Here is a 15,348-nt window from a genome sequence, read left to right on the forward strand (position 1 = left end):
TTCATTTTTCTGCCAATTGTACATTTAGAGAAATTTTAAGTTGTTTTAATGAGAACTTATTTTGTTTTTTTATCCTCATCCAAGGATATGTTTAGTATTTTTTCATTGATTCTAGAAAGAGGGGAAAGGAAAGGGAGAAAGAGAAACATAGATGTAAGAGAGAAACATCAATTGGCTGCCTCCTACACATGCCGCTACTGAGGACCAAACCTGAAACCTGGGTATGTGCCCTGGCTGGGAGCACCAATACCCTTCAGTGCATGGGACAGTGCTCTAACCATTGCAAACATCAGCCAAGGCTGAACCTATTTTTTTTAAACAACTTCCTAATGTATCAGAATTTATACCTGTTGTTTTCCCATAATGTTAGTGGGATGTCAGTTTTATTTTTGAAAATATGTAACATAACTTTTCCCTACCAGATAATTCTGTCTATAGTAATGTACTATAAAATACAGACAAAATATAAAGCATTGGGTTTTTTTTTAATCCTCACTTGAGGATATGTTTTCATTGATGAGAGAGACAGAGAGAGAAACATATATCAATTGCCTCCTGTATGCACCCTGACCAGGAATCAAACCCACACTTTTTGGTATACGGGATGCCCTCTAACCAACTGAGCCACTTGGCCAGGGCAAAAATATAATACAGCGCCATCAGCGCGTGGGAACAGCGGGGCTGCAGCAGATTGGGGACTGGAGCCACAGCATGAGGGGCTGGGCAGGGGTGCGGGGATGCGCCAAAACCCACCCCTGTGCCCACCGCAGCCTTGCCACCCACAGTTCCTTTCGAGGTGCAGAAATTCACGCACTGGGCCCCTAGTTCATATTTATAATAGTTTTTAATTTTGCTTATGAATTTAAAGTGTGAGTATATTTTAATTGAGTTGCTTTAACAGTTGAAAACATCCTGAAACATTATACTGATTTTGAACTCAAACTAAGTATATGAAAATAAATAACAAATAATTTTTAAATATCCAAGCCATAAAGCTATTCATGCATTCATTCAACAGCTATATAAAATGCCTGATATGTAACACACTGTACAAGGTATTTGGCAGGTAAACACAGAAATATAAAGATCTGTACATGAACCAGACCAATAAAAACCTGCATCTATTAATGATAGCTATGGGGAAAAGAGATTGGGGGATACGTGGAAGGAAATGGGGCTTGGAAGCACTGTTTTTAGAAGACTCCTCTGAAGAAATTAGCTTTAGGACAGGATCAGAGGAGGAGGAATGGGCAGGCATTTTGCACAGTTTATATGTGTGTTTTTATTGAATGACAGTTTATAATGTAAACTTTAGAAATTTAGTGGAAACACTTTAAGATCTTGTGCTCACCAAAGAGAAAGGAATGACTTCTGATGAGAAAAGAGTAGGTAAGGTTGGGAAAGTCAGGTTATATAAAAGGGAGACTAAAACTTGCTCAAATCCCCCGAACATATCAAGATATACTCTTATGTAGTTTCACTACCAGAAAAGTCAAAAACTTAATATGTATCCCTCAGTAATGAATAAATGTATAAAATGTTATATAAGATTTTTGTGTGTTGGTCTGTTATTTTAAGAAGATTCATATTTTATAATATGCATTACTTATTTTGACTGAGCACTATTTTTCTTGTTTCTTTACTCACTGTTGATTCTTGCATCCTACTCCATTTATGTTCCCTTATTTCTAAGTCTGTCCTTAGTAATTAGCAAAGGTCTTTGGGCAATAAATGTTTAGGCCCTGTTTGTCTGAAAATGTATTTATTTTGTTCTCAACTTTAATGGTCATTAGACACTAAAGAATTCTAATTTTCCAAATACTTTCCCTCAGCAACTTAAATATTCCACTGACAGTATATATACTCTTGCTAATGAAAATCTGGATTTTCTTCCCTAGAAATAATGTCTTTTTCTCTAGTTGCTTTTTTTTATTTTTAGTTGAGATTTCAACTTATTTTGATATGTATAGAATTAAAATAAAGCAAAATAATTAAAACTGGCTGCAAAAGTTTTTTATAACAAAAAAGTGTAATCATATAAGTAAACTAATTAGATTTAATCAAAAGTTGAATCTTCGGTTCTTCAAAAGACAGTTAAGAAAATGAAAATGTGCCCTGGCTGGTGTGGTTCAGTGGTTGGAGTGTCTGCCCAAGCACCAAAGGATCTTGGGTTCAACTGGGTTGCAGGTTTAATCCTGGCCTCTAGTCAGGGAGTGTCTGGGAGGCAACCCCTCCCTCCCTCCCTTCAACTTTCTCTAAAAGCCAATGAAAAAGCATATCCTCGGGTGAGGATTAACACTCCCCCACCCCCACCCCCCACCCCCAATAAAAAAAGGACAATGAAAATTGAAGCCATCAACTGGGGGAATATTTCCAATACATATTTCTGATGAAAAATAAATTGGACATAATCAATTTTTTTAAATTGTATTTCAAATGACACCATCATGAAAGTGAAAAGACATCACAGAATGGTAGAAAATATTTACAAATCATATCAGATAAGGATCTTGTATCCAGAATGTGTAATACAACCCAATTAAATACAGCAAAAGATGCCCAGCTGGTGTGGCTCAGTGGCTGAGTGTCAAACCATGAACCAAGAGGTCACTCGTTTGAATCCTGGTCAGGGTACATGCCCAAGTTCCGTGCTCAATCCTCAGTAAGGGATGTGCAGAAAGCAGCCAGTTGGTGTTTCTACCACTCTATCTCTCTAAAGTCAATAAAAACATTTTTAAAAAATAAAAATAGCAAAAGATTAAAACATTTTTCTCCAAAGATAACATGAATAACTAGTAAGAACATTAAAAGATGCTCAACACAGCCGGGTCAGGTGCGGCCAGGCCCGAAGCAGTGGCTGCCAGGCTGGGAGCGGCCGGGTCGGGTACGGCCAGGCCCGGAGCAGCAGCTGCCAGGCTGGGAGTGGCCAGGCCCGGAGCGGCCAGGTCAGGTGCAGCCAGGCCCGGAGCAGCAGCTGCCAGGCTGGGAGCGGCCAGGCCCGGAGCAGCCGGGCCCGGAGCAGCCGGGCCCAGAGAAGCCGGGTTGGGTGTGGCCAGGCCCGGAGCAGCAGCAGCCAAGCCCGGAGCAACCAGGTTGGGAGCGGCAGTGGCCAGACCTGGAGCAGCTGGTTGTGGAATGGACCAGAGCAACAGAGGCCAGGCCCGGAGCAGCCAGGTCTGGAACAGCTCGCTCCTCGCCTGTCCCTGCCCCAAGGCTGCCTCTAAGACATGGCTGGAAACTTTTGCAGGAACTTGAGGGTCTGCTGAATCAAGTGATGAAGGCTTAGATCTGGATATGTTGAGTTAGTATAGCGCTGGGGTGTTGATCTGTGAGTGCCTTGTGTGGGGCCTGGATGAGGTTGGTTGACCTATTTGGAAGTGTCTTGTGTGTGAAGTGTACCTTTGGGCATGTGGAGGTATTATTGATATGAGAAAATGCTAAGTAACTGATTTACTATCTGAAAAGGGATTTACTATCAGGGAAAGGGAGGGAGGAAGAGACTGAACATAAACTGCACCTATGGATGAGGACAATGGGGGAGGGGAAGGGGGGCGGAGGGTGGGGTGGGAACCTGGTGGAGGGGGGAAGAAATGAGGAACCTTTGTAATAATATGAACAATAAAGATTGATTTAAAAAAAAAAAAAGATGCTCAACATCTTAGTCGTCAGGAATAATTACTTTAAAACTACAATAAAATACCACTAAAACTTTAAAAGACCGAGAATACCAAGTGTTGGTGAGGATATGGAGCAAACAGGACTCTCATATTGCTGATAAGAATGTAAAACGTCGCCAAGACCGGTTTGGCTCAATGGATAGAGCGTCGGCTTGGGGACTGAAGGGTCTCGGGTTCTATTCCGGTCAAGGGCATGTACCTTGGTTGCGGGCATATCCCCAGTAGGGGGTGTGCAAGAGGCAGCTGATCGATGACTCTCTCTCATTGATGTTTCTAACTCTCTATCTCTCTCCCTTCCTCTCTGTACAAAATCAATAAAATATATATATTTTTTAAAGAATGTAAAATGTCATCACTCTGGAAATTTTTATATTTATTACAAAATTAATGTACACTTACCCTATGACCAGCAATTCTAGATATTCACTCAAGAGAAATAAAAACATGTGTCCCAAAATATATAAATGTTTACAGTACTTTATTCATAAATCTGAAAACTGGAAACCCAAATGCTATCAACAGTTGAATGGATGAGTTATATTATCAATTAATGGAATACTACTCAGCAATTAAAAAGAATGAAGTATACACTACACAGTAACATAGATGAATCTTAGAAATATGCTAAGTGAAAGAAGCTAGATATGAAAAAGTACATATTGTGCTAATTCCTTTATATAAAATGTTAGAACACAAAAAATATGTCTCAAATGGTTGCAAAGTGTCAGCTGAAATTAATCTTGCCTGTATACTGGCTTGAGGTTGGTCTGCCTCTAACCTTGCTCAGTCTCTCAACAGGTATAGGCCCTCTCCATAGGGTAGCTCATAATGTGCAGCTAGCTTCCCACAGAATGAACAAGTGAGATTACAAGATAGAAGTCAGCCATTTTTGTAACCTAATCTTTTTTTTTAGTGACTTTCAAACTTTTTAAATGCTAACCCACAATAAAATACAGATTGTATGATGCAATCCAGACTGACATATACATACATATATAATCTGAATAAATGCATAAAAATTAACAAGTTTCAAAAAACAATACTTTTACGTTACATGTAATGCTTGTGGCTATGTTTTATCTAGTTTTATTTTTTTTTGTGGTTTTTTTTGTTTGTTTTGTGTTTTTTGTTTTTTTGTTAATCCTCATCCAAGAAAATTTTTCCATTTATTTTTAGAGAGATTGGAACGAAAAGAGAGACAGAAAAATATGTGTGAGAGATACACATCAATTGGTTGCCCTTAACCAGAATCAACCCACAACTCTTCAGTCCTCAGGCCAATGCTCTATCCACTGAGCCGAACCAGCTAGAGCTCTTGTTTTTTAAAATGCCAGTTATGACCCATTAAATTGTATTGACCACTAATGGCCACATCCTATTTGACCATGACCTCGGAAATGCTTTTGCAACATTTCTAATGTTTAATATCACCTAGAAACACAAAAGAAGTACTATCACCATTAAGCATACACTGACTGAAATAAAAAATAGTATACAGAGACCTAAAAGCAGACTAGACGATTGCAAGAACCAAGTCAAAGATTTGGAATACAAAGAAGCAAAAAAGACTCAATTGGAAAAGAAAAAAGAATCCAAAAAGTTGAAAATAGTGTAAGAAGCCTCTGGGACAATTTCAAGCGTACCAACATCAGGATTATGGGGTTCCAGAAGAGAGAGAGCTAGACATTGAAAACCTATCTGAAGAAATAATGACCGGAAACTTCCCCCACCTGGTAAAAGAAATAGGCTTACAAGTGCAGGAAGCACACACAACCCCAAACAAAAGGAATCCAAAGAGGACCACATCAAGACACATCATAATTAAAATGCCAAGAGCAAAAGACAAAGAATATTAAAAGCAGCAAGAGAAAAACAGTTACCTACAAGGGAGCACCCATACAACTGTCAGCTGACTTCTCAACAGAAACTATGCAGGCCAGATGGGAATAGCAAGAAATATTCCAAGTGATGAATAGCAAGAAACTACAACCAAGATTACTCTATCCAGCAAAGCTATCATTCAGAAATGAAGGTCAGATAAGGAGCTTCACAGGTAAGAAAAAGCTAAAGGAGTTCATCGCCATCAAATTAGAATTATATGAAATGCTGAAAGGTATTCTTTAAGAAGAGGAAGACATATCTATCTAATACATATCTATCAATAAGTGAATCTAAAAATCAAGTGAATAAAAAATCTGATGAACAAATAATCTGGTGAATATAATAGAATCAGAGGCGCAGAAAGGGAGTGAACTGACAATCCTTCGGGGAAAGGGGGTGCGGGGGTGCGGGAAGAGACTGGACTTAAACACCTATGGATGAGGACAGTGGGTGGGAGGTAAGGGCAGAGGGTGGGGTAGAAACCTGGTGGAGGGGAGCTATGTTGGGAAAAAAAAGAGGAACAATTGTAATAATCTGAACAATAAAGATTTATTAAATTAAAAAAGAAAAAAGAAATGACAGCTCAATGCACCCTGAATCTGTGGACTTTGAAAACCTACCTCTTCAAACAGAGAGAGGACTACTCAGGATGTTAAGATTAGGGATTTCCGGTGTTGACAAATGCAGTTATGGAGGACAGTTTAAGCAAGGATTTTACAGAATTACAGCGTTTGCTCTGACACTGGGATCTGGGGATTTACAGTTGGCAACTTCCTTCCTGGGGGATATCTCACACCTTCTCTCCTCCCCCAAACTGGTTGCTTTCTTTCCTCTTGGCTACTAGCTCCTGAGGGTGCATCCCATAATACTTTTCACAGCTAATAGAACCCAAACTGGAGACTTCCTGTCCAGTTAACAAAGCATTTCTCTGCCTTCGGGACACTCTTGCCACAAAACACTAAGAAAATATTTTGTGCCTCCCCAGAGGTTCACAGAGCATGTTTGCCTATGAGAGACTGAAAGGTCCCGCAGTAGAAAAACCTTTTTAAAAAACAAAATCTTAGGATTTTACAATGATTTGTCCACAGACACTTCCTCCCTGTTTTTCCTCTACCCTGCCCTACGGCCACCCCTGGGAATAATTGTGGAGTAAATGAAATGGGTCTTTGTTTGAACCACCAGGTAACACATCTCAGACTCCAGGAACCACCACCCTCCCCCTTCTGTCCTGTCTGGTCCATCTTCCTGGAGCCAGTGCCTTCAGGCCCAGGGAGAAGAGGACTGAGATAGAAAACAAAAGGTCTGGGTCAGTGGGTTGCCCCATTGGAAGAATTGGCACAGTTCTCAGTACTTAGCCAAGAACTGATTCTAATTCAGGCATTGCAGTGAGTCCTTGGCGGAAGGGGGAGCGGGAGGGGGAGGAGGAGTGAGGAGGGATGGAGGTGGTGCCCTGAGACTCTAGGAATTCCCAGCCTTCTTATCAGAGAGCCATCATGTTCGTTCTTCTTCCTTTTCCAGCTGATGCCCATGTGACAAGAACAGAAACTCATACCTCACCCCACCCCCATACCATTCCCCAGGATTGTCCTCTTCCTAGCACCATCTCTGGAGGCAAAAAGTTCCTTCCACCTTCCACTGGAATTTTCACCACCTGCTCCCATCCCGTTCCCTCTCCCGCGATCACAAACACTTTCAGTCCCAATTAAGTAAAATTTCCCAGCTGGCCAAGGCAGTTTGGGCGCCCAGTGTGGCAGGGCCACAGGACAAACACCCTGTGCTGGGCCACGCTGAACAGGAGACTAGAGCCAAGGAGAAACGGTGTTGTTGCCCGAGGCTCCCACTCCCCGGAAGGAAGGCTGTGGAGGTATTGACTGGCCTCGAGGTGGTGGTGGCCACCTCCTCCACCAGGGCCCCCGGCCAGCAGCTTGGAGAAGAGGCGGCTGAGCCCGTTCACAGTGGTGACGACTGGCTCTGGGGACTGGCCTGGTTGCATGGGTCAGAGCCCAAAGGCCACCTGACTGATGTCCAGGCTGCCACGGAGACCAGGGAGGCACACTGGCGACAAGCTCAGAGCTCTCCATCCAGTGCCTCAGCCTCTGCAGGCAGCAGTCACAGAGCCGAGCTGGAAGCCCTGGGGGCTGGAAGGCTGCCCAGATGAGCACAGTGAGGCGCTGCCATTGAGGTGCAGAATGAGGAGGCCCAAGAGGTTCTGGAAGGCGCCCTCCCCCACCAAGGCGGTACTGCTGCAATCCAGGTAGAACAGCAAACCAGACAGGCGCCAGGAGCTGCCACCCAGGTGGGCCTGGGGAGGTGGTGCAGCCGCTGAAAGCATTTGCGGGCAGCCGGGGCCAGCCCAGCCGGGCCCGCCCAGCGGGTTGTCCTTAAGCAGTAGGTGCTCCCTGGCACCACAGTTCGGGGGGAGAAGGGAGAGTGGTGTTTGCAGGAGGTTGGAGGCCACCGCGCATGGGTCAGGTGACCCATCACTTTTGTCATCCTTTTCATTATACCCTGTTTCCCCGAAAATAAGACAGTGTCTTATATTAATTTTTGCTCTCAAAGATACGCTAGGTCTTATTTTCAGGGAATGTCTTATTTTTCCATGAAGAAGAATATGGTACACATTTATTGTTAAATGAAAATAAAGAAAATTTATTACCTATATACGGTACGGTAGTACGGTCGTTGTCAACACAAACCAGACAAACTGTGAATCCTACAGTATCAAGAATTTACTTATTTATTCAATGACAATCATGTCATCATCTGGAACATCATCATAACAATCCAATTCCTGAATTTCCTGGTGAATTTCTTGTGACTCCATTTCTTTCAGAATCAGTGGACCAAACCTCTCATGTTTAGCCTGTGGTGGTGGTGGGGGGGGGGGGGGCTTATTTTCAGGGGATGTCTTATATTTCACTCAGAAGGAAACCTGTAAGTAGGTCTTATTTTCGGAGGATGTCTTATTTTCGGGGAAACACGGTAGTAATAAGTAAGTCACCAGGTCCAGTCCACACTCCAGGGTTTGAAACCAGGAGATGGGATTCTTTGGGAACTTCTTACAAAGTCAAACTTAATTTGAAAGTAATGTTTCTGTATAATAACATTGTATAATATCTACAATGTTATACCATGTATAATAAATATCTACAATGTTATACCATGTATAATATCTACAGTTAGAAGACGTCCCGCTGCGGCGCCTGTGGGCTCGGGAGGAGGAGCCGGGCTCAGTCTGCCCCGCCGCCCGAGCTCAAGTGCCGCAGCCGAGGCGCGTGAGCAGCCGCTCGGTTCGTGGGGACGCCCGGCTTTTCCAGCCTCTGCCCGGGGCTGCCCTGTCTGGGGGCTGCCCTGTCCCGGGGCTGTTGTCCCCGGCGGCTGCCCTGTCCCGGGGCTGTTCTGCCCGGCGGCTGCCCTGCCCGGGGGCTGTTCTGTCCGGCGGCTGCGGAGGCCTCGGTGCCCGCCGCGGGGGCCCCAGGGCTGGCGCTGGTTCACCGCGGGGCCCGGTGACGTGCGCCGCGGTCCGGCTCCCCGTTTGTGCGGTGGTGGGGACGGCCGGCCGTGCGGAGGAGCCTGAGCTTCAAACGCAAGGAGTTGATCCCTAGAGGAGTTTAGGGGTGGGCGAGGGGGCCGCACGGTGTTCCGGTGGGTGTAGCCTTTGTGGGGTCCGGAGGGGAGGAACCTGATGGAACTTTCCTTGTGATGTGGCTGGCATGGAGGGGTGGATGGCACGGTCTTGGGACGGAGACTTGGGTGGAGTGAGGACTCAGCTCCCCGTGCTGCCCGCCTCCAAGAGGACACTCGGCTTGGGGGGCACCCGTCTTACCTCCAGAACCTAAGATTTCAAAGCCCGCGGGCGGCCCAGTAAGTAAGGCAGCGGCGGGCAGCACCAGCGCGGGACCATGCAAGCGCGCGAGCTGCTGCGGAACATCCGGATCCCAGAGCTGGCTGACTTCCAACAACACCTCCGCACGCTGCCCACCCACTCGCTCCTGGCCTTCAGCAGCGCCTTCGCGGCTCTCACCGCCATGTGGTATGTCATGAGGTCCAGGCGCCCCGAGCCACCGGCCGGCCTCTCCATGCAGTCGGTGGAGGTGGCGGGCACCGGCGGCGCCCGGAGATCCGCGCTCCTGGACAGCGACGAGCTCCTGGTGTACTTGTACGATGACGTCCGAACCCTGCACGAGAGCTTCCAGAGGGGCGTCCGCATATCCAAGGACCGCCCTTGTTTGGGCTTTCGGAAGACAGGCCAGCTCTACGAATGGCTTTCCTACCGGCAGGTGGCGGAGATGTCCGAGTGCGTGGGATCCGCCCTGGTCCACAAGGGCTTCAAGGCCGCACCCGACCAGTACATCGGCATCTTCTCCCAGAACAGGCCCGAGTGGGTGGTCATTGAGTACGGATGCTTTGCTTACTCGATGGTGCCCGTTCCCCTCTACGACACCCTGGGTAGGGAAGCAGTCACTTACATAATCAACAGTGCTGAACTCGCCCTGGTCTTTGTGGACAAGCCAGAGAAGGCCAACCTGTTATTGGAAGGCGTAGAGAATACGTCGACCCCAGGCCTCAAAATCATAGTCGTCATGGACTCCTATGAGAGCGATCTGTTGGAATTCGGCAACAGGTGCGGGGTGGAGATCATCAGCATGAAGGCCATGGAGGACCTGGGAAGAGCCAACAGACAGAAGCCCAAGCCTCCGGCTCCTGAAGACCTTGCAGTAATTTGTTTCACAAGTGGAACCACAGGCCACCCCAAAGGGGCAATGCTCACTCATCGCAACATAGTGAGCAACTTCTCAGGGATTTTGAAAGTGACAGAAGAGGCCGCTGGCCTGAACGCCAGTGACACACTCATTTCCTTTTTACCGCTTGCACACATGTATGAGCAGCTCTTGGAGAGCGCGATCCTATGCCAGGGGGCGAGAATAGGATTTTTCCAAGGAGATATCAAGCTGCTCATGGATGACCTCAAAATGCTTCAACCCACCATCTTTCCTGTGGTCCCGAGGCTGCTGACCCGCATGTTTGACAGAATTTGGGGAGAGGCAAACACCATACCGAAACGGCTGCTACTGGACTTCGCCTCCAAGAGGAAACAAGCGGAGATTCGCAGAGGCGTCATCAGAAACAACAGCCTGTGGGATACACTGATCTTCCGCAAAATACAGTCAAAGCTGGGAGGGAACGTCCGGCTGATGATCACGGGGGCTGCGCCCTTGTCAGCCAAGGTGCTGACGTTTATGCGAGCGGCGCTGGGCTGTCAGTTCTATGAAGGATACGGAGAGACTGAGTGCACAGCCTGCTGCTCCGTGACCGTTCCCGGAGAGTGGACTGCAGGCCACGTCGGTGCCCCGGTGCCTTGCAATCTGATAAAACTCGTTGACGCGGAAGAGATTAACTATCTGGCTGCCAACGGCGAGGGCGAGGTGTGTGTGAAGGGAGCAAATGTATTTCAAGGCTACCTGAAGAACCCGGCGAAGACAGAAGAAGCTCTGGACGGAGAGGGCTGGCTGCACACAGGGGACATCGGGAAATGGTTACCGAATGGGACCCTGAAGATCATCGACAGGAAGAAGCACATATTTAAACTGGCACAAGGAGAATACATAGCACCCGAAAAGATCGAGACTATCTACCAACGGAGCGAACCCGTCGCGCAGGTGTTCGTCCATGGAGACAGCTTCGAGGCATTTCTCGTAGCCGTCGTGGTCCCTGACGCGGAGACGCTGGGCCGCTGGGCGAGGAAGCGAGGCCTGGTGGGATCCTTCGAGGAGCTGTGCCGCAGCAAGGAAGTCAACAAAGCCATCCTAGAGGACTTGGTGAGGCTGGGGGAGGAGTCTGGCCTGAACTCAATGGAGCAGGTCAAAGGCATCACTCTCCACCCTGAACCGTTCTCTGTCGAAAACGGCCTTCTGACCCCGACAATGAAGGCAAAGAGGCCAGAACTTCGGAGTTATTTCAAGTCACAGATAGAGGAGCTTTATTCCACCATCAAAAATTAAGGGAGGAGGAACGGTCAGAAGAAACCACACACCTCCACAATCTTCTTCTCCTGGTGGCTTTCACGTTGGCAATTTGACTACACGAGCATAGGGAATAAAGGGCACGCCTTGTTGGACGTGTGCATTGGATTCTTGTCATAGGAATATTAGAGGAAGCGGGGCTCTGCCTTGCAGTCACCTCCATGGCAGATCGTGTACCCACGTGGTGATGCACCATTTCCAAAACGAGCCTTAACAATAGCCAAGGGAAACTATACCTGTGCTAAGTTATTTTGTGACTTCCTTAGTTCGGAAGGTGGATGTGGAACTTTTGTCTCCCTGTTTCCCTAACCAAGGGACTAGGATTTACTATTCCTGAATGTCTGCTGCTTGCTGCAATCTCTGCAGTCGATGGCTGCTCGAAAGAATATGTGCACTGGAAGGAAACTGTCCCTTACAAACAACCAGCCCAGCTGGAGAACGTCACAAGTGGACCAGAGATTTTTTTTTTTTTTCTCCTCCCTTTCAGCTCCCCTTCCCCACCCCTTCCCCACGCTCATGTCTCTTTGAATGAAGGCTTCTTAAACGCCTGCTCTTCCTCTCACTCCTTTATTGTTCCTTTTGGAGCCAAAGGTTCCCAACAAAGTGCAGGACAGACCAATTCGGGACAATCCCAGGGTGAATGGATTCTGGTGCTCTCGGGACCTTCTCTCCAGACTCTCGTTCCCTCTGTCCCTGGGCTTAGGAGAAAATCTGCCTTACACTCGACAGTGAAGACAAGCATTTCAAGAAAGAAAGAATCAACTGTGAAGCCTAAGTAACTGTCCACTTTATCTCCACTGAATATCCCTCAGTTTGTAATGGCCAACGGGTTTTGAATGTGGTTTTCATATCAGAAGTTCCCATTGTGATTAACTGGCTTTCCCCCAGAATAAACTCTCAGGCAAGGTGCGTCTCCAAGGCAAGAAGGAAGTGCATAGATGTGGGTACTAATCAAAATGGATGCTAATAAACTTGCTCTCCTGCCATCATGCTTCCTGGCTCCTGTGAAATGTTTCGGCAAGCCACATTCTTGGGGGTGGAAGTCCAAACGCTCATTTCCTGGGAGTCATTCCTCCCAGGATTTCTTTAAGGTAATTTGGGAAATTAGCAGCATTTCACGTACCGAAAACCTTTGCCACATGTGACTGGAGTAAGTTGTCATGATGCACTTGAAACAGTCGCTTCTGGGTGTGAGTACACGTGGTGTACAGCACAGGGGTTTGCACTCAAGTCATCATCATAGCCTAACTGCGTGTGTGTGTGTGTGTGTGTGTGTGTGTGCATAAACAGTCAATAACTTGCCACATTGGTGGTTTTGAATGTTTGCATTACTGTGTTGACTATTTCTGTTTTATAAGCCAAAACAGAATTTCCGAAAACAATGAAGGAAACCAAAATATTTCTGCATTTAAAAAAAAGAAGGCTCGTGCACTAAAACTTCCATCTTTTAGTTGATGCCTAAAATTCCAGAGGGCCAATCTTTGAGTTTAAGGGTTTAGTTAGTAAAATATAGACTATCAGACTGTCAAGGGAGAATTTCTCTTTGGGACTGAATAATAACTACTATATTTTTATACTGTACTTATCTAAAAGTGAGAATACTGTATTTGCTCCAAATCCACTTTGGGTAAAGAGAGTAGGCAGAGAAGGTAGAAACAGGGAAACAGGACAGACCTGGTAAGTACACATAAAACAAAAACAGAACATTTTGTAATTGGCCTAGCATCAGACCACCTGTTGGTGGTAGATTAGCTCAATTTTCTCAGATTACAAATATGTACTGACAGTTTAATTTTGGTACTATTTGTTTTTTGATCTTTTTTAGTTAATGTTTGGGAATTTTTTTTTTCTGTTTTACATTAAAAGGCCATGATTGCAAGTGAATATCACAAATTAATTTTCAATTACTTTTCCTCATTTTCTATACTTACTCCTGTGATCTTAATTTCTATTTTTATGTATTTGCTCATGCTAATGTAAAAACATTCAAACGTGTAAAGAACTTTTGTGAGTTTATTTGAGCCAAAATGTCCACAATTGCTGGGAAACAGAATCTCAATGGATCGGGATAATGGCAGCTTATTGCCTTGTTTTGTACATTACAATCAAAGGAAGAGATGTAAGTGGGTTAGGTGAAATCCCTTGGTGATAGATTAGGGAGGCGGGAGAAAGCAAAGGGGTGGGGGAATCTCTGGGATTGGATTAAAAAGTAAAATGATAGACACATACTTCTTTTACATAGGTGGGTATAGGATAGTTAACAGTCAACAGTTAGCAATAATGAAGGAATTTATAGTCTCAAGTCCTGGCCGCCCAGGCATATTTGGTTGTGCCCTGAGTGGTCCTGAAAAAAGGAAGTTATACGTTACCCTGACATTTCACAAATATGTTATCTTAGATACAAAAAGACAATAGGCTCAGTTAAGGTAAAGATTGACCTTAATCAGGGAAGATACTGGCCTAGGACATCTATATAATAAAAGCCCAGCAACCATTACAGGGGAATGGCTAAAACGACTGGTTGCTATGACAAGCTGGCCACAGGAGTTGCCACCAGCGCCACTGCTGAGCCCAAGGGCCCCCAGGGCCAGTTGCGCAGCCACTGCCAAGGCGCTGGTAAAGAAAAATGTGAAGTTGCCGAAACTGGTTTGGCTCAGTGAATAGAGCATTGGCCTGCAGATTGAAAGGCCCCAGGTTCGATTCCGGTCAAGGGCATGTACTTTGGTTGTAGGCACATCCCCAGTGGGGGTGTGCAGGAGGCAGCTGATCAATGTTTCTCTCTCATTGATGTTTCTGACTCTCTATCCTTCTCCCTTCCTCTCTGTAAACAAAAAAAAAAATCAATAAAATATATATTGAAGGAAAAAAAAAAAAAAAAGAATGTGAAGTTGGCCAGCATGAGCATGCAGCTAGAGATGAAGGCTTTTTGGGACGGATTTAATCAGCTGGGGACCGAGATGACTGTCACCAAGGCTTGCAGGTCAGGGTGCCTTTCTCCCCTCCCCGCGTGGTGCCAGTCTCGGGCAGCAGGCTTTGGCTGGATCCACACGAGTAAGTGTGCGAAGTGGGATGTGGGGTACAGCCTGGCCATCTGCAGGTCCCTCTTGGTGCAGGCCAGCTTCTTTGCTCTTTGAGTCCCAGCTCTAGCAACAGCCGCCTGGCACACTGGGTAGGAGGGGGGGCAGGTGGTGGAAAGAAACCCTGTGGACCTGCAACCCAACCAGCAGCCCAAGACCTGGCACTGCCAGAAACAGGCCGGCTCAGAGCACACCGAGCTTGTGGGGAAGGCAGCCGCCTGTGAGGGGCCTTGTCACCAGCAGGCTCCCTGTGGATCCCACCTCAAAAGAAACTCGGTCTTTGGTTACTTTAGTTCAGTCTTTCCTGGCTAAAGAGGAGCAGTAGTACACATTTTAGGGGAGAATTAAGACTCTAAAATAGTTCTGTTCCATGGAGATTGCTACCCAGTTGTTTTAGGCCTAAATTCCAAGTGATTGTGGGGCCTGGCTCTGTCACTGGGGCCCGCGTCTTCCAATTGGCCTGTATTTGCTGTAAGGGCTCAAAGAGGAGAAAGTGAAAATCACCAAATAACCGTGGCTTAAAAAAAGACAAGTGTTTTTCTCACGTGGAACAGGTCTAGAACTAGTCTAAGACTGATATGGCAGCTCCACCAGTTGTCTGGGACCCATGCTTTTTTCTTTCTCGGGCCTCTGCCATCACTAAAGTGGCACAAACTTGCTGCTTGCAAACCAGATAGCACACACTACTTT

General features: G+C 46.1%; 1 protein-coding gene across 1 annotated transcript; it reads left to right on the forward strand.

Annotated features, from left to right (window-relative positions):
- Positions 1–8,985: 8,985 nt before the first annotated feature.
- LOC311616895 (long-chain-fatty-acid--CoA ligase 1-like) lies at positions 8,986–12,683 on the forward strand. Its single transcript, XM_084872838.1, has one exon. It carries the CDS (start codon positions 9,461–9,463, stop codon positions 11,558–11,560), a length of 2,100 nt encoding a protein of 699 aa, XP_084728964.1. The 5' UTR covers positions 8,986–9,460; the 3' UTR covers positions 11,561–12,683.
- Positions 12,684–15,348: the final 2,665 nt, after the last annotated feature.

The sequence above is a fragment of the Pipistrellus hanaki genome (genome assembly GCF_964339955.1).
Source record: "Pipistrellus hanaki genome assembly, chromosome: 2".
NCBI classification, from domain to species: Eukaryota; Metazoa; Chordata; class Mammalia; order Chiroptera; family Vespertilionidae; genus Pipistrellus; species Pipistrellus hanaki.

Coding starts and splice junctions, on each gene's coding strand:
- LOC311616895 (XM_084872838.1), top strand. CDS start 9,461: ATGCAAGCGCGCGAGCTGCTGCGGAACATCCGGATCCCAGAGCTGGCT.